The sequence below is a fragment of the Macadamia integrifolia genome, chromosome 13 (assembly GCF_013358625.1).
Source record: "Macadamia integrifolia cultivar HAES 741 chromosome 13, SCU_Mint_v3, whole genome shotgun sequence".
Taxonomy (NCBI): domain Eukaryota; kingdom Viridiplantae; phylum Streptophyta; class Magnoliopsida; order Proteales; family Proteaceae; genus Macadamia; species Macadamia integrifolia.
Genome location: NC_056569.1, coordinates 8,551,013 through 8,571,112, shown reverse-complemented (window position 1 = coordinate 8,571,112; position 20,100 = coordinate 8,551,013). Strand labels below are relative to the sequence as shown.

The window sequence follows — 20,100 nt, the reverse complement described above, 5'->3', positions numbered from 1 at the left end:
ATACAGTGTAAAAAAATATAAAAAGGTAATAGTGTAAAGTAGATCCTTAAAAAAAAAAAAAAAAAAAAAAAAAAAAAAAAGCTAATAGATATTTATTCTATCGCCTTGATTAAGGGTGGAACAAAAAGCAGGTGCCCTCGGTTTTACTTTTAGAAAACTAGCATTTTTCCTTGCTTGCAACATCAATCTCGATCTTTTTTTTTAGAGACATTTTGTTTAGACTGCCTTTTTATAAGAATTATTAACTAGGAGAGACCTAGATATAGATTTCGTTAATCTATTCTTTTCAATAGTTTTCTTTGTGTTGGGTTTCCTCTATGCTGATGGAAATGTCAAAGGTAAAGAGAAATCTACCATGATTTTCTTTTTCTTTTTTTTTTTGGGGGGGGGGGGGGNAAAAAAGAAGAAGAAGAAGTGTAGCAGGGGGGAAAATGGGAAGCACACACTCTCACAAAGGACAAAACCAAACCAAACCAATTCTCATTCACTATCAAATCTCTCTACCAGTGTCCATCAGTTACAGCCAATATAAAGGAAAAATAGAAGACATAAAAATAGAAACTAACTGAAATAAAAACTACCCTAACAGAGGAACAATCCTAAAAAAAAAAAAAAAAAAAACTCAAAAGGAAACACAGAAACCGACTCACTCACTCCTACATTCCTACTTTGTGAAAAAAAAAAAAGACAAAATAAAATAATAGAACTACTACTAATTACTTCCAACCCTTGTTGGACCAAATCCCTAGGTTGGACTGGTTCTTGGCTTCCAAAGCTTCTCTTGCTGGTCCAACCAGACAAATGCAGCTACATCTGCATCATTGTTATTCTTCATCAAGGTTTGAAAACTTCAGATGAGACAATGAAAAAACCTTTCATGCATAGTTGTCATGGCATCTACGCAAACCAAGGCATTGGAGGGGGTCTGGATGCAAGGGAACCAAGGCGATCAAAACACCCGCCTAGTCGACCAAGGCAACACTAGTTGTCAAAGTGCTTGGATGCCAATGCGGTCACATCAGTGACACCTTGACAACTATGCTTTCATGAGAAGATTTTAGAAAGAGAAAAACTGCATTGACATACCAATCAAACAGACTCCCATAGTTCAGACTTCCCACAAACACAAAACAATCAGATCAGGACATTTCAAGAGTGAAGGAGAATATAACTTTAGAACTTCAACCAAATGAAAAATAAATATTTTCTCAGCACGCACACAGCCCAGAAACATCTAGCACAAGGTAAAAACATTATACTTGAAATACAGGCTGCCCAGAGGCCTGAGGCAACAAAACATAAGAATCAGATAACGATCAATTTCCATGTCACAATGCTTACACTTTAATAACAAAAATAGAACCTCCAAAAGAAAACCAACTTCTACTAGAAAAGGTTAACTTCAGAGAAAACATGCCATATCTAATATATTTCCGAGATGCTATATCCAACCATTTTTTTATGGAAATTGCAGATTCATTGAAGGAACATGGGTTAACAATATTATCAAAAAGGATACCATACATAACGAATATAAATCTGTACTCATTCTCTGCCAGATCAAAACTGCACAGCCTCAAAGGTGAAGAAAATTTTTGATGAGGATCTAATTCAGATTCTCCACTTGAACTCAAGTTTCACAGATGCACCTATAAATGTAGTAAAATTACCAAAGCCTCGATCAAATGATGACATAAGTTTCCACCCATCTGCAACTTTCAGTGCAAAACATGTTGTAAAATATACTTACGGGTACCATGCCTTGTAAGATAGCTATATCATTGACAAGTTTCCATTCATCAGTGATACACATATATACCAGCCTCAATAGCAAACAATGCCAAGAAACTGCATCAATAAAAATAAATAAATGAATCACTCAACCATTAAATTAGCGTACCCTATTTGACAACCCAAAATGAAGACACAAAGCCAACAACTAGCATACCAGTTTCAGTGGTTTAAGCATCCAGAAACTATTTTTTTTCCTTGCTAAATGATTTAAGGCATTCAACCAGGTGCTCCTTCAACGGTTCAGGAATTTGTGAGATAAAGTTTGCTTTGGCATCTCCAATCAACATCTTCCTGCATCACATAAAACGCAACATAAAATTTGTAAATTAAAGATTTAAAAATCCATGTGATCGACGAACACTGTAAAGCACATTATTAAAAACCAAAATCAAAAGACATGCGGCATGGTCACTCCTGCCAAGTCTCCTATATATTTTTTTTTCCCCATAGTTCACTCCGTCACTGCAGAACAGGGTTTAAAAACCCAGAATCGGGATCTGGATTGGTCTCGGCAGATTCTGATCCGGTTTGAAATCGGTTAGGATTGGTGAGGAATCGGTCAGAAACAGCCCAAAGCTTCCCTAACCCTAGATTTTGGAATGGGATTGGCTGATCTGGATTGGCCAAAATCGAGATCGGCCTCCGTTCCTGATTTTTAAAACCCTGCTACTGAAGTCACATTTATTTCATTAGGACTTACAAAATCTGTGCCAAATCAGAAACCCATTTTTTTACCTTTGTTTGGGTGCATATCTTTGAGGGGCCAGAAGGGGAGGTCAAGTAGTCAACATAGCTAGCAATTAATGTCCAAAAGTTTCAAAACTGACCCCAAATAACAAAATTAGGGATTGATTCCTTTTTCAAATGCTAAATAGCATTATGCAACCACAAGCAGTAACTACAGATGCATGAAAATAAATAAATAAATCTTCATCCACCCATTCACATCCATATTTCAAGGTTAGTATGTCAAACAACTTTTCGATTTTTGAATACAATGAACTCAGGCGCTCCAACCATATAAATCATCTGCACCTCCTAACAAACATTATGAAACCATGCTCAATTTATAGCATTCTTGAAATTCTTAATTTTCTGTTGAGGGATTTAAAGTTGATTATTCTCAACTCTTTTTTGTACAAAGTGGTTATGGAAATGCTTACAATTCAATTGATAAATGGTAGGGGCAAATGGTAAGTACTATGATGTAAATTGAGCCTTCAAAAAGGCATAAGTGGTTCAATGCTGGCCCCAAAATTTGGGCCACATTTTCAGACTATTGAACAGCAGGCTTCAGGCTGTCTTTCCAGATTGCGTGGACCTTTCTTCTGTCTAGGGCAGCAAGGCTGTCAAGTGAGATTTGGTTCCATTCTTCCTACCTTGGTCAGCAACTTGCAGAAGGTCTCTTGGACAGCTGTAGGGGACTTGAAGGAACTCTATCGATTTCAGTTTTGGCTTCCTTTTTGTTCTTGTTTCTGCCTTGGTCAACAAGTTTCATTGGACAAGCAACAGATTGATTGGAAGAATTAGAAGTTGTCATTTGTTTCCTTGTTCTTGTTATACTTCTTCTTGTCAAACAATAAAATTTAATTTAGGAAAGTTTTAGATAGGAATAGTATCCGTTTCATGTTAGTTTCCTTTTTTGTCATTGATTCCTTTTTCCTTCCTTTCTATTTTGTAAAGGCTATCAAGCCTATTTAAGGGAATCAATCCCAGTTCTTTGGGAAAGAGTTGAGTTAATGAAACTGAAGTTTGTCTTCATGGCTGAGAGAGTCGATTGAGTGGATGGGATACCTAAAACTTTGAGAGGGTGAGAGGCCTAATCCATCTATCTTCTTCTTCCCCCTTCTCAACCTACTGCAGGACCTAGTTCAACTAAGAACCAAAGATGTGCAGCAATAGAAATACTTCTTTGAACAGTCTTCAACAGAAAATTAAAACTGAAAATAAAGAAGGGAATAAGGAATAGGGAACTATCTCAGTCCTAGGCCTCTCAACCAAGGCGTCTCACAGCTTCATGGCCTCTCACCGTCACTGCATCTCACCGTTTTACCAGCACATAGCCATTCTTTTTTTTAAATTCAAATCGTTGGGGCTGGTCTTTCCCCCTTCTTCTATTAATAAACCAATGAACATTACAAAATAGGAAACTAACTGATTACAAAGGAAATAAAGAAAAGAGTAAACTCCTAACTAATAGGTTTTTTAATTAACAATAGAAACTAAAATAAGTTTTTTTCAGAAAAGTTCCACATAAGGCAGCAGTACTCAATCCCACGGTCCTAAAACTCGGGAACGGTCACGGGAACAGTCAAGGCCGATACCATTCCGGAACAGACTGGATCGGACCGTATCCGATATATCTATCCTTGTTTAAAAAAAAAAAATCAGTTTTATTATGATTTTACCCTTCAACAATACATGTGGAACGGGATTGGAAAGATCAGGATTGGGGATCAGTCAAGGCCAATACCGTTTCGTTCCGTTTTTTAGAACCATGCTCCATCCTGAGAATCCCATGCACATCTTCAGAAATCTAGGAGATATTCTCTCCAGCCAACTGTCAAAAAGTTCTACGCAAGGGTGTAACTACTCTGAATTATCGCCCTTGATATTCTCCATGCAGGCTTATGTTTTCCAGCTCTAATCTCCCCAATTTATTCCCTATGCAAACTGGTCCATGGGACCCCTATGCAAACTTGGCCGCAAGGGATTTTCTCAGCCAATACAGGTGTCGGCTGGGCCAGATTCCTACAAAATCTGGAAATAAATCTGATCGACAGCTTCATAAAGAGTGCAGATTAAATCTGGGAAATTACCTCCCTGCAAGCTGGCTGTGCGGCCCTTCAAAGCTGTCAGAACATCGTCCATTTGATTACTGTTCACAAGAACAGTAAAATAAAAATAAAAACAACTTTTTTTCCTTTCCTGAAGTTGATTTTCGTCCTCTTCTTCTCAAGCTTTGATCTGCATCCCAACCTTCCATCAATTCTTCTCGTTTCCTTTTTTTTTTTTCTTCTTCTCTGTTATCCTGGGTGTTTCAGCGTCTGATCATCAATCTTTTAAGGCAAAAATCCAGTCCCATCGATTGGCTACTGCTGAGGTTTTCCGGACCAAGTCCAAAACCTGCGGTTCAGAGTTTTCTCCAGAAACTGAGGCAACTTCAAGTGAGCAGATCTCCGCCCCTCACAATCAGTTTAAGGTGGGATTTTGAGAAGTTGTTCAGGCCATTAGGAGCTACCTCCGATCAGGGTTTGCGTCCCCGCTGAAGCTTCATCTTCAAGTTCTTGACGAAGTCCCCAAAGTTTCCTATTTCACGGCCTCAAGCAAGAACCTGCATATCTCCACATTCAGCCACCCAATCAGACCCTAATTTTGAGGGTTATTCAAGGGTCATACAAGGGCACTCGACCATCCATTGGGCTAGTTTCTTGGTCTGGTTTTTGAATACTATATTTTCTCCTTTTGTCCTAAAATTTCCAGATTTCAGGTCTATTCAATCTGTCCCTATTTCAGCCTATTGTGGGGATTGTTCCAGGGTTATCAGGACTTGTTTCTGAGTGTTATTTAAGTTCTAGTTGCTATCTATATGTGTTGGGTTTATTTGTCACCTGCTGGTTGTTTAGACCCTTACAGCCTCAGCCAATTGCTACTGTTGAAGGATAATTATCTGCTGTTTTGGGGGCTTGACAATACCCTGTTATCAGTCATACCAGTAGGGTGTTAAGAGTTATTGAAGGTCCTATTTGGGATTAAATCACTTGTGGTTTGATCTCACATTATCCTGAGAGAAACCGAGATACTTTTTGCATAGGTTGACATATCTTTTTTTTTTTAAATTAATTATAGATTTTAATAAAGGAGAAATAGAGGATAATGTTGTACAAAGAGTTAAAGTAGGATGTGGATGAAGTAAAGGAGTGCATCTAGAATGTTGTGTGATCAAAGTATTCCTTTATAACTTAAAGGAAAATTTTATAGAACAGTTACACGTATGGAGCTGAATGTTGGACCGTGAAGAAACAAAATATGAAGAATCTTAGTATAGTTGAAACAAGAATGTTGAGATGGATGAGTCGTAAAACTAAAAATGATAAAACAAAGAATGAACAAGTTAGAGCTAATTTAGGAGTAGCTCTAAGCCTCTAATACATGATAAGTTGCAAAAAAGTCATTTGAGGTATCATAGACATGTGCAATGAAGGCCTCTGAATGCTCCAATATGGATTGGTGATTTGATTCAGATTGAAGGAGGTAAGCCTCTAATACATGATAAGTTGCAAAAAAGTCATTTGAGGTATCATAGACATGTGCAATGAAGGCCTCTGAATGCTCTAATATGGATTGGTGATTTGATTCAGATTGAAGGAGGTAAGAAGCAGGAATAAGCTTAAAATAACTCTAGGATAAGTGGTGAGGAAACATGCATAGCCTATGACTAGTAACAAACATGGATTTATATAGAGCTGATTGGGGGAAAAGGATTCATAAATTCATATAGCAAAGCCAACAGCATTTAGTTGGGATAAGGCTAAGCTAAGTTGAGTTGTACAGATTTTAATTTAAATATATATATATATATATATAGAGAGAGAGAGAGAGAGAGAGCAGAACTACACATGTGCAACATCAAGAGAAAGCGAAAGGCCACCAACCCCAAAGACAGATTACAATATAAAGACGCTGTCCAAAATACATCTTCTTTCTGTCCACTGATGCTTTGGCTAATTCTGTAAATCATCCAACAAAAATTTGCCAATCTCATCCAAGCAAAAGAAAAAATCCCACCCATATCAACGGAGCTAAGTCAACTAACCCTCCTAGGTAGATGAATATTCCACCAAGGACCAACAGAATTGAAGTTTAGCCATTCCATGAAGGAAGCTTTTAAATATACATAGTGCTGTTTACATTTTCCCTAATGGCTCTGAATCACTTTCAACAATAACATCCACCCATTTGTCAAATAAACAAGTGGCCCTACCTAACCGCCTTCAGATTCATGTTGTTAGTCACCAATACCAGTTGAACCAGAAAAAACCAGACAACATCATGGTTCCTAAAACACTCATGCTAGGTCTAAGGAAGAGCACTCACTGAGGCTGCAACTGAAGCTCAATGTTCCAAGAAGTAATCCACAGGGATCCCATAAAAAGTTTCTAGGGTGACAGCCCATCTAACTGTTCATAAAGTAATAATATCGATGGCTTTCTAGACTCCTAAAATTTGGGTTAGAAAATAGAAACTCAATAAAATTGCTGAACGACAGTGAAGAAGGAATAACCAGATTCAAGAGAATCTAATTATACAACAATCAACAATTCAGATCGAAATGAAATTTGTTATGGTAAAGAATAACTCCACTAGAAAAAATCCTGATCCAACAGTTGGATCTTATGAACCAGACCGGTTTCAGAATTAGCAACTTAAGATCCTAAAAACTAGGAACTCAAGTAACTCACTAAATACTGGACAGATCAACTTCTGTTCAATTGCAACTTTTAAAAATGTAAATACCTTATCAAACTATGAACCATATCTGATGGCTAGGTCTGTCTCAGCAGCTCCTAATATTATGATCAGAAAACCACTCAAAAACAAAGTATCTCATATCATAAGAGAGCAGGGAAAACTGATACAAATAAACCTGATAAAACCTCAGTTCAGAAAGGATTTGCCCTCAGAAAACCCAGTAGAACGATGGTTCAATAACAGTTATAAACTGAGAATAATCTAAGAAGAATTTGATATAAATTGCAGAAACTAATAGATGAAAGAAACAGGAAATCAGATTTGACCTGAATGCAGAACTTCAACAGTGAAGAAGGATTTAGAAGAGGAGGATATAACCAGATCTCTCACCTGGCCTTGCTGGAATCCCACCAGCAGTATTGGAATTACACCAATAGGGCAGTAGAATCTCACAACCAAATCTGAATCACGTAGACCATGAACAGCTACAAGCCATCTCTTTTATTAAAATAAATAGTTGGAAGTTCCATGGATCATACAAATTATATATAGAGTTGTGTTCATCTCATACTCTATGTAGGAAGTAGTATCTATGTAGAAGATATAAAGAAAGAAAAGGGGAAAAACACTCTTCAAAAAAAGGGGAAGGAATTGGAGTGTTTTAACTACATAAAGCTCTATCCTACCTAGCTATTACAAGGAAAGAAGATAAAATAGAACTCTTAACAAATTATAACTCTTACCCTTGTCCAACGAACTAGATAACAAAGAAACAAATTTAAAACTCAGTTACAGCACTGATTCAAGTGTTTCAAGAGTGCTTCAAGTTCTTCTTCTGGTACTTTTTACAGTACCTATCTGGATGCTCTTGAAACTGATCGGAATCAAATACCAGTCACCCCAAACATCTTACTGTTCCTGATGAAGGTAGATTTGCAAAACCTATGGGCAATGTAAAAAAAGGGAACTCTAAACAGAACCCAAAAAGAGAGAGAGAGAGAGAGAGAAATAGGAGCTTGATTACCATAAACAAAGCTAAGGTTTGACCATCAAACACCTCATAAGAGAACCATTCACTTAAACATAACCAAAAACTAAACCCTTCCACTCAAAATGTGCTGTTTATAGATAATAACTACAACCTACTTTCATTTTACCTTCATTTCTCCTAATTTGTTTTTGCACAGATCCATTTCGCCGACCCCATTAAGTTGGGACAAGGCTGAGTTTGTTGTTGTTGTTGAACTACAACCCATGTCCCTACACGAAATTTGCCTCTTGCTAGAATGCTTAATTTGACTCCGATTACAATTTTAGCAACTCCTATCAAGTGCTTAACCTTCTAAAAGAAGAAATTAAGAAAATTATCAATTTAACAAATAAACCCAGAAAAAAGCTTAGGCCACAGATAGGCCGCATTTGGACTAGTATATATATTATTTTGGTCAGGATGAGGTTCAATGAGCAGGCACATGAATGTGAATATGTGCTGTTTGCATCCCATATCTAAAGCTAGCTCCAAGCATAAAAAAATAAAAAGACTTGTATGAATTCAATCATGAAAATGCAGCAAGACATTATTTCAATACATAAATGTGTACAATATAAAGTCTTAACTGCAGACACCTGTAAGCACATGCAGGCAAATTCCGACAAGGAAGTGCCAGATCCACATACTGACATAGTGGTCTCCCTCATAACAGATTTTGAGCAGACACAGATTGCCTTAAAATAAATAGTTGAATTCAAGTTAAAGAGAACTTACTTTATCTCAGTGTTACTGATAGAAGAATTGCCAGCTTCTCGTGCACACTGTCTCTTTCTCTCGAGCATAAAATGGTAAACCTTATCATGCCAACCATGTGAACGCAGACTTGAAGAAGCATCCTTAGCAAGCCTGAGATAACCAGGAAAATAACAAAGAATAATTAAAACGTAGAAGATCAAGATAGTTTTAACAGCAAAGCTTTGACCTGCAGTTCAAACTATAGGAACAAGAAACAAGCCAAAGACATGTGGAAGATAAATGGAATAATACTTGAAAGAAAAAACAATCCATAAACAAAGCTCAGTACATCATTTATGCATACGACCTCACATATACCAAGTAACGAAGTATTAACAAATCTATTTTAGTGAAAAGTGGACATTAGCCACTGGGCAGATAAAAACGCATTATTAGTGAAAGAGTCAGACGGCCACAGCCGAAGCCCAAAAGTAACAGTAATTAGATTATAAGAATCCACAGGTATGTCATGACTTGCAAAATGAAGTGAGAACAACTGCTCATCAGCTGCTTGAGAAGTGAGAAGTCAGAACATCCTCCATTTATCTAGTCCTTAACTGTATTATAAGATTTATCTTACTAGGATCAAAATCTTGTTGATACTTGATACAAAATTTGGAGCATGGTCAACTTCAGGCAAGCGCATTATTAGATGGAGTAAGAATCCCTCCAGACCCTATTTCATGGACAAAGAACCATTCTAATAAACGGAAAGATGATTCAATTAATCAAATAGGACAAAGTGAATTATCAGAGAAAATAAAAGAACTTTCATAGTATAGATAATCCACTAAACATTCTATACAAGGACAACTTGAAAAGTAGTAAGGACTCGCTTCCATAGCAAGCAAATCAGAACATATACTATGTTTATCCAAGCAGAGGTGGAAAAGGATTGAGGGAGGGTGGGGAAGGGAAGACTTACACTTCTTTAAATTTCTCCAACTTTGCCAGAGAAGAAGCATCATGTGCAAGCAACATGCAAGTCTCGTCCACATATTTCCTCTTGGACCCTGAAAGTTCAGGGAGGTGATGGTCCTTGTCTTTGCTTACTGCATGGTCACAATTAGGCATCTCTCCTATTGCACCATTATTCTTACAAACTTCCATTTTCACTGAACTATCACCATTACTCTGGATTTCACCATTTTGATGCGGTAAAGATAACACTTCTTTGCCTTCATTGCCACGACATCTATTTCCATTAGCACCATTCCGGTCAACTGTTGATGGCACTTCATTCTTAGTTATGTCCACAGGTAAAGAGTCTTTTGGTTTCACACGCTTTTCTACAGAACTGCTCTTATTAACATCTGTATATCCATTTCCATTTCCATTTGCATATATGCTTTTCACATTGGGATTTCTCCAGTCAATTCGCGGGCCCAAAGGCACCATACCAGTCTTAGACATGGTTGATAAACCATTCTCAGGGGAATTCGTCCTTATCGGTTTTGCGGGAACTGTTTTCAATGGGAGAACTGCCTTTGGCCTTCCCATTGCATCATTACCATTGCAATTAGGAGACTTCAAACCATTGGATGCAAAAGCAGATTTGGTTGGCTTTGGTCTTTGGTTAATACGAGAGAAAAAAAGAATATAAACCTTCTCTGACAAAACCTCCTGCAGAGTTGAAAGTGAAACTTGAGAATCATTGCAGCAATACCACCTACCAATTGCGTCCTGTGAGCCACAAAAAAAAAAAAGTGTGAATCAGGTCGCAAGTGAAGTTGCTGCTTTCATTTACTAAAATTAAGAACTTATAGTAAGCAAGCTCACTAACAGAAAATGCATGGCAGTGACCTTGATGTATGCATAATAGTGACCAGACTCTGGTGAGTAACCCGAATGCACAATGGTTCCAAACAAGTTATACTCCGGACATGGATCCTGCTTTGCAATGAAACAATCAGCATGATTACACTGAACAACCCCTCAGAAACAAATTAAAATGAGAGAGTAGTAAAATGGTAAAGAGTCCACCACACAAAGCCACAAGCATCAACCACACTAGGGATTAAAAAAACGACAGAAGAAATTATTAGTCTTAAAAATCTTATTTACTTGATGAAGAAAATCATAAACTGAAGGGCTAGGTGGAATTTAGAGGGCAAAAACTGATAAAAAAATAAAAAGCATAAGCCACTGCAAGATGCACCCAACAAGGTATTCAGTCATAAGCTCCAATGTGACTGGTCATGCTCCAACCCTAGCACCATCTCTTTGTCGATTACAGCAAATATATTGTACAGAAAGACTTCATTATTGATTGTTCAGCTTTTATGATCCTCGGATAGTTCAATGCACACGGTGTTCTGGGACTGTTAATGACAAAACATGTAAGATGTTGATGCAGTTAACGGAGGATGAAGGTAATTACTTCATTCAGTTATTTTTGTAATTTTTATCAGTCAGATAATGTTAGTAGCCCTATGAATCAGAGGAGATTCAGTCAAACTAGGAGACTTTAATTTTCATCTTCCTGGATACCAATCATGATTACTGGTTTCTCATTCCTCTCATCTCTCTCTTCCCCTGGTTCTACCTAGGGTTTCCCAAGGTACGAAATTTTCTTCCATTCTTCTCCCTTGTTCTTCTTCTCTTCTCTCTGCTGTAATCTTTGAGTTTTAAAATTCCCCGTTAATGTTTGCTCTGTACTGAGTGAATCTGACAGCCCCACTCAATTCAGTCGAACTCCTTCAAGAGCAACCTGTTCAGCCTGAATTTTGGTCGAAGGCAGTCTCATTGAAGGTGACCAGAACCCCAGACTTTAGTCCCCCGTCACCCCCCCCCCATAACTCACCCTCCGCTGTGAGGTATTCAACTAAGTTCATACCCGAACTTGCAACTACTGCCTGGTAGTATTTGCATTTTGCAGGGCCCTATTTGATCAATAACCATTTGGACTGCTGGTCGGCCTGGTTGCATGGATTCAGTAGGAAAACGAGTCCCTGACCTCCTAAAATTTCAGCTTCATCTAAGTCTTGCCAAGGGAGTTCCATGCGATTGGATTTTTCTCCTTCCACTGGTTGTTGTCCGTAATTAAAGGTTGAAGAAAACCCCATCATGTTGCTCTTATTTCTTCCTTAATTTCCAAAATACCTCTCCTTCTCTCCTTTATTACTCCCTACTCTTTATTTTATATTTCTTCCAAGATTGTCCCCCTTACAATAAATCATATTTCCCTTCATATCCCAACGCTGATTTTAATTACCATCTTAACCGTTTAAGATTCTCTTTATTTACAGCCTTGCCACTATTATATACCTTCATTTATTTACTGTTTTTCCAGTAGAGTATTGATTTGCTTGGTCCATTGCTCGTATGGGCCCAAAGCAAACCCAATTAGGGTTTGTGATGGGTTCCGCATCAAATGAAGTGTCCCATTTGGCTCCATTGTTATAACAACAACGACCAAATCTATATTCTATTAAGCAGTTCTTTCAAGTGTTTCACCACAAAGCCAGTTTGCTCTTTCTATTTTCTAAACCAAAATCATAATTTCCTCTTCCCCTGTAATTACCATATTTAAAACTGTTTCATGTCTCATCCAATCAGAACATACACTCCACAAGTTTGTACACACCTCACAGCAACAATTTGTATCTCCATATTCACTACATTGAGGTATTCTATAGGATATCAAATCTAGAGGAACTACCACTTGCCTCAACAAAGTTCCTTTCTTGATAAACAGGGGCAGCTATCGTTACACTTTCCTATGCCAATTTCATAACCACCCGTCTCTATGCTACCTTGGACAGCTTGAGTTCAATACTAAAAATGGCACTTAAAAAGTCACACGTATGAACAGGGTTTAGAGTGCACATCTGCCTGGACATCAGGCATTTTATTGTGAGAATCTATCTCCCTCCTCCCCCCCCCCACCCACCCGGAAAAAAGTTTAGGGGTTGATAAAATATTCATTTTAGGTCTTTTTTTTTCCTTTTGAGAATAATTTAATGTGTTAATAAAGGGTGACAAATATATAAATAAATAGAAGAATTAAACAAACTAGGTCTATAATAGTCATGAAGTAAAACAAGAATGAATAAATGAGTTCCCAATAGAAGAATAATGACACATAGGGCTGGATCTGAAGAGATTTGTAGAGTGGCAAAGAAGGAACCATTGGCACTGGGAAATGGGGTTAAGCCCGTTAAGGTTCTAAAAATTAGTGCCTTATATCTCCACTGATTAGAATGCACCAACAAAAAAAAATTCACAGAGAAATACGATAAGGTCTATAAAATCACATAGAAATGTTTATAAGAATCTATCTTACTTCGATCCAGTAAGAAAAAGCTGAATACAATTCTGAATCTATCTTACTTAAATCTAGTACAAGAAAGCTGAATATAAGTCAGTGTCTCAAAGCCAAAGCTACAACATGGTGGGGGGCCGGTAGGGGAAGGGAAGAAATCCCTAAGATGATCAGAAATGCAGGGGAGGGAGAAAAGATTTGCACAAGAAAGGGGGGAAAGAGAATCGCATGTACAATGCCCGCAGGCTCTTCACCAAAACCAAACTCAATTCATCTTCTCAATCTGCTTTTGTCTATCAATTACAATCAAATTTATAGGAAAAATTAAAAGACATAAAAATAAAAACTCAACTGAAATAAGAAACTGCCCTAAGCAAGGAAACAAATTGCAAACATTGGATCTCTTAAGACTCTCTAAATCCTACATGAACCCAACTTTCTAAAAGAAAGTGAATAAAAATAAAATCAAAGACAACCTTCCTAAATAAAATAAATTTCTAATATCCTACTAGACCCAAAAACAATATTGATCTGGTTCATCTCTGTCCGGATACCCAAATGGGCATAGATCGCTCCACGGGTGCATATCTGCATCAATTCCCCCCCCCCCGGTGTCAAGAAAAACTCGTCCATGAGTTTTGAAAAAGGGTAACACTAAAAGCTAACGAGTGAGGGTATATGGCTCCTTGTCCGCAACATGGACAAAATCCAAGATATGAAGTTTTGGAGGTGCATTCAAATCCAGAAAATCATGGGTGGGAACAGATTCAAGGGGACTGGAGCAGGCTACTATGAAACAAAAGATCTGGGGAATTATTGGTGATATGCTAATATCCATCATTACTTGATCCACGATCTTCTCATTTTCTGGTGTCGTTACTGGTTCCTCAACTGGACGGTCTTCCTCTTGTGTTGACTCATTTGATTCCTCCCGTGGTTGCACTGTTGGTACTTGGTATCACCTTCTTTGAGTCAGCCGATCTATGAAGAACAAATTTCTGATGCACATGGAAAGGCTGGATGGTGCACAAATTTTCATCACAATCAAGGGTGCCACATCGTTCTTTTAACCAACCTCGATCCAATTTAATAATGTTTTGAGGAGAATCAAACACTTCACAATAAGCACCATCATAATATTGAGAGACAGAGAACTCGACAAAGACATCATCCTCAGACTCAATGATAATCCGATTGGTCAATGACAACATATCCACCAAGATCTTGAGACAAAATTGTCATTCAATCGCCCCATCAATCAACAAATTAGCGAGCTTTCCATTGGGCAATCGAACTCTGAACTTGAACACAAAAGATTCCAAGACCAAATTTGTAATTGGAAGCACTTTAAACCCACTATGGCAAGAGAACACTTAAAGGTAACAGTTTAATAGCAAAATAGTACTTAAAACGAAGTTTTAAAGGGCTGGCAGAATTGTAATTAAATGAGATCCCTAAGTGAATGGAGTGAGGTATTATTGAAAGTTCAAATAACAACTCATAAGAAACATATGGGTAAAGGGTAATCTTGGAAAAAAAACTTAAGAGGATAACTTAGAGATTACAGCAAGGGAGGAGGGCAATTCTGGAAAAAGAAACTTAAGGTTTAGAGAAAAACAACTAGACTAGAGGGGTAGTATTGGGAAAAAAAGGGGGTAAAAAGACTTATCGTGGGAAGGATTGAAGAACGTGTTACAGTCATCTTCTACCTTTGGCAGTGGGAGACTTGTAGTCATGGATTTTACACAGGATGGCGAGAATGATGGGGTGGCAATGTTCAAGCCCAACAAGGACTCCACCTGCGGCACAAGAGCTGGGACCAGGCCTGAGCATAGCGATTTGACGGTGATGGCAGGAAACCAGGTACGCCTAATCAACTCTAAAGCTCGTCTGACATCTCTCTCTCTCTCTCTCTCTCACTCTCTCCTTTGAAATTCTGCTCTTTTCTTCCCTTTTGTTTTTCCTAGCGGGAGGAGGTGGATCGATCAAAGGAAAAGGGAAAAGAAAAGGAGCGGCGGGGGTGGGTTGGGGAGCTTTGATGTGAGAATTAGGGGTGTGATACAGGAACTTTTTTTTTTCAACTCTTTGCAGAGATAAGAAAGCAAGAGGAATGGACAATAAATGAGAGGGATACGAGTGGGGAAGAATAGGAACCTTCGACTCTGATACCAAGTTGATGGGGGGCCGGTAGGGGAAGGAAAGAAACCCCTGAGATGATCAAAAATGCAGGGGAGGGAGAGAAGATTCGCATAAGAAAGGGGGGAAAGAGAATCGCATGCACAATGCCCACAAGCTCTTCACCAAAAACAAACTCAATTCATCTTCTCAATCTTCTTTTGTCTATCAATTACAACCAAATTTATAGGAAAAATTAAAAGACATCAAAATAGAAACTCAACTAAGATAAGAAACTACCCTAAGCAAGGAAACAAATTGCAAACACCGAATATCTTAAGACTCTCTAAATCCTACATGAACCCAATTTGCTAAAAGAAAGTGAATAAAAATAAAATCAAAGACAGCCTTCCTAAATAAAATAAATTTCTAAAATCCTACTAGACCAAAAACAATATTGATCTAGTTCATCTCTGTCCAGATACCCATATCGTATGGATCGCACCACGGGTGCATATCTGCATTACAACAGATGGAATATGAACAACTGACCACAATTGATAACAGAGACCCACTAATGACGCTTTCATGGATTGCCAAACTCTTAGTTACACAAGGGGGAAGGGGCCTAGGTCATAGTCAATTAGTCATAATGTTGCAAAGTTCTTTGACTGCTTAGATGAGAGGCCTGATGGTTTATATTTCCGAGCAAGCATGGTACCAATAGGTTCATGCCAGGAAAGACCTTTTTTGGGAAGAAGTAAAGATCAAGAGTATCTAAAATTTTGGACAGATGTAAGGCCCAAACTAATGGTTTCTCCTTAACCTTCTATATGAAGTGTTTCCAACGTGATAGAATCTATGTTAAGAGTAGCTAAGGAGCTACCAGAGAAAGCTTATATGCATAAACGTTGTAAAGCAGCTCCCTTCTTCAGAATTTTTAATAACTAATATTACTTATATAGCTAATAAGAGACGAGAGAGAACTTGTCCAGCAGCTCCTTATGCTCCTGCGTAAAGCAGTTTTTACGTCCGCTAAATACTCTTTCAACATAGGGCCACACTTTCCTATTTATGTTGAAAAATCTGTTTTTAACAAGTCCCAAAATTAGCAAATATTTTGGCAGAGAAACATATTTTAAACAGACCAACCAAATTTGAGATATCTCCCTAAATGTGGAAGTGGGATTCTCGTTTTATATCGGTCGCATTCTATAGTTACAGCTAATAAAAAAAAAAAAACAAGAAGTCGCTTCATGCAGTACAACTTTACATGGGAAAATCAACTCAACCAAAGAGAACCACTCAAGTGACGAGTCCAGGATAACCAAAAAGAATAACTAAACTGGATAATCAGCGACCTTAATGGAGTTCAATACCTGAGTTGCTTTACACATGTAGCTCGAGAGCACCAAAACCTCCTCGAAGGCAATGGGACGATCAATCTTTCCACCATGTATGCCCTCAAATCTCTAAGCAATCAAAATGCACAAACTCAATTAAAGCCAAAATAAAGAGTAGCACAGTGAAACTGGTGCCCATTATAACAATAACTAATAGTACCTATACCTTGAGCTGTATTACAAGGACGTTAGGCGCCTTAAGAATAGACATCTGCTTTCTGGCCGGCACCAACTTCTTGCACCTGTCAAAGCGTGAGTTAGACAAGAGCTTGACAAGAACAGGAGATTAAACAAGCAAGAAGAACAGAGAAATTTACATAATTCCTAAACAACTTACTTCTCACATTTATATTTATTGCTGCCATCCAATATCTCCGATTGGAAGAACCGTTGCATGGCTTCCTTGAGGGAATTGCTCTGGAACAAGTCCAGACTGATGTCCATGATATCATCGGTCTTATTTGACTCCGCCCCACATGAGAGACACTTCACCTGGCTCTGCAAGGCACCACCAAAGATCTCCTTAACAATGGTGTCACCACCACTGCCGCTGCCACCGGCACTAGCGCCATTGCAGGACTCATTCCCCTTCCGACACTGCTGCTGAAGCTTCTTAAGACGAAGGCAGGTATTGTGGCAAGCATCGATAACATAGCGAAGGAACTCGTGAGCGTCCTCTTGCCTCCCAAACCTGAAGTGTTCGGAAAAAATCCTGAGACAATTTTGGATCTTTTTTGGAGCGTCGAGAGGAAGATCGACGCTAAGCGACCGCACTATCCTCTTCTCTAATATGCAGAAGGGGCAATCTCGCTTCCGGTCCGCCTCCGACGTCGAATCACCTGCAAATTCATTTCATCTCCAAATCAATTTATTGAAATTGAACAGAGAGAGAGAGGGGGGGAATATAATTGAAGGAGATATACATAAAGAGGAGTGTTGGCTCTTGAGGCAGAAATTGGCGAGGGGAGGAGTATAGGTCAAGCACTGAAGGACGCTATTAAGATAACAAGAGTTGCCGAGATTTCTTAACCCTACAGGAGGACCGTTCTTTCGCCTGTGAAGGAGATTAAGTTGCCAAGTCATTTGCAAGGCCATTAACGACCTTCAGCTGCCGTATTGCAGGCTCTGCACGACCACAACGATCGCTTCATTCCTTCTCTGCAACTCTTCTGACCAAATGAAAAATTCTCTCTCTACAGCCTCAAAGCTTTGAATTGTTTCAGAGTTTGAGATGAGTTGTGAATTGTGATAGAGATGGAGAGGAATTGGAAGGATTGAAAGCCCTTCCAGTGGCGAATCGAGTTCGTCGCTTCGTCGTGTTTTGTCTGTGAAGGTTTGGTTTTTCCTTTCTCCCAAACCCGGGTGAGGGGTAATGGGTATTCGGAGGAAAAGGAGACCAGTCGCAAAAGTTCCCCTATTTCTATTTGTTAAAGCTCTGCAAAACTGTCGCCCCTTGCCTGCCAGTGGTGGTAGTTGGGGGAGTTATGGGCCCATCCTTGACTGACTTTCGTTCGTTATTTCACTGATCATTAGGCCTCAAGTTCTATGGTTCTTTCATCTGGCCCATTTTAAGTTGGGCCTAAGTTATTCCTTTGGCCTTTTTTTTTCTTTTCTGATAAAATCCTTTGGCTTTTTAAATCATTTTATGTTTGGTTGCTAGATTTCATTTAATTAGCATCCAAATCATTTAGATTTGAAAATATATATATATATATATATGTTGAATAATAATTATGAAAGTTTTCCTTTTAAGCTTCAAAATCTTTGCTTCCCTTCCCTTTAACTTGTTTTGTGACCTAAGGTTTTACCATATTTAGGAATGATATTTTTTTAGATGTGGTTTTAATTTTAATTTGTGTTACCAAAGGATTTAGATACAAACGAAAGTGAACTTTAATTACTAAATACGGAATGATGTAGAGTTATTGATGTAATCATAAGGGATAATTGATTGCAAAAAAATTCACTTCCCTTCCTTTTATTCATCCATCGGACCACCAAAATCATATCAATATTATGTCCTGACTACAAAAATCAAAACGATACGAATATTTATTGATCAGTATCGGTCTATTATCAATTTATTTTAATGGTATATATTTAGTTTTATAGGTTTTCTCATCTTTTTTCAATTTTGATCAGTTTTATTGGGAAGATTCTATTTTCACATATTTGTAAAACTAAATCCACTACAAAACCAATGAGAAGTTTATAAGGCCGTGTTTAGTTACATAGATCTATTGGCGCATGTATCGAATCTGGGCATAATTCTATTGAGAGAAATTCAATTGAATAATCTTCTCAATAGAAAAAATTGTTTAGTTACCTTGAGTGTATGACGTGATTCTTATTGGGAAACGCTTTGGTTGCCTGATTCTATAATGTGATTATTCCTAGAAAATTGTTTTGTTACTCTGAGTCCGTTAGTTGGATTCATCTTGAATCTGCCTAAAAAATTGTTTGGTCATATTTATTTCCTAAGATTCACACTCTAAATTATTTAAAAAAAAAAATCATGTTAGAGAAATCTACATTAGGATTTTACACAGGCAATTGAAATAACTTATTTGAGATTCATGTGTTTAGCATGGTGGTTTCTACATGTCGAACAATATTTAGTATATAAGAAGACACTTAAATAAAAAATTTAATTTAGATTATTAAGAAGGAAAACTAAAGTATCAACATGAACTAAAGGAAAATGAGCCACATAATTGATTCAATCATATTTAATTCCAAAGTTAATATAATAAAAGGTAGTCCATGATAAAGATATAAGACTTGTTCATTTTTTAAGATCAAGCCTTTTCACAACATCTAGGATGTCCTCTAACGTTTTTGTGTATCATACCAAACAGGATTGTGGTGAGTAACAAAATAAATCTTGTCTTATAAATGGTCCTTGAGTGCATATTCGGACCTTGCATTGTCATTTTTCACAATCATATATTCTTAATTGGTCCACCCACATAAAGAATGATTCATGTACAGCATTTGTAACAGAAAAGGGATACAATATATATGAATACAGTTTACACCAAAAGAAATTAAAATCGTAAAATAATAAATAAATAAATAAATAAACAAACAAACAAGAATTTCAACATTTGTCCACCATCATTCAATCAAACCACGACTATTACATTATAAATGGTATCCTGAAGTCATGTAACAAAATGAAAATAAAAATCATATAGGATTGTTCCAGCTACCAAATCATAATGCCATTGTTTTCACAAGAAATCCTAATAATTATTTTTCTGAAA

General features: G+C 37.6%; 1 protein-coding gene across 3 annotated transcripts; it reads right to left on the bottom strand.

Annotated features, from left to right (window-relative positions):
* Positions 1-1,235: 1,235 nt before the first annotated feature.
* On the bottom strand, positions 1,236-18,250 carry LOC122060070 (ubiquitin carboxyl-terminal hydrolase 25-like). 3 transcript variants are annotated; one of them, XM_042623233.1, is made up of 10 exons: positions 17,758-18,250; positions 17,172-17,673; positions 17,001-17,076; positions 16,811-16,903; positions 10,856-10,945; positions 9,978-10,735; positions 9,032-9,163; positions 1,949-2,085; positions 1,751-1,848; positions 1,236-1,649 (listed from the first exon to the last, which is right to left on the bottom strand). In XM_042623233.1, exons 1-8 carry the CDS (start codon positions 17,927-17,929, stop codon positions 1,977-1,979), a joined length of 1,932 nt encoding a protein of 643 aa, XP_042479167.1. In that variant the 5' UTR covers positions 17,930-18,250; the 3' UTR covers positions 1,236-1,649; positions 1,751-1,848; positions 1,949-1,976. The 3 variants fall into 3 exon arrangements, with proteins under 3 accessions (XP_042479167.1, XP_042479169.1, XP_042479168.1); XM_042623235.1 differs by having other exon boundaries at positions 10,856-10,942; XM_042623234.1 differs by having other exon boundaries at positions 1,236-1,848.
* Positions 18,251-20,100: the final 1,850 nt, after the last annotated feature.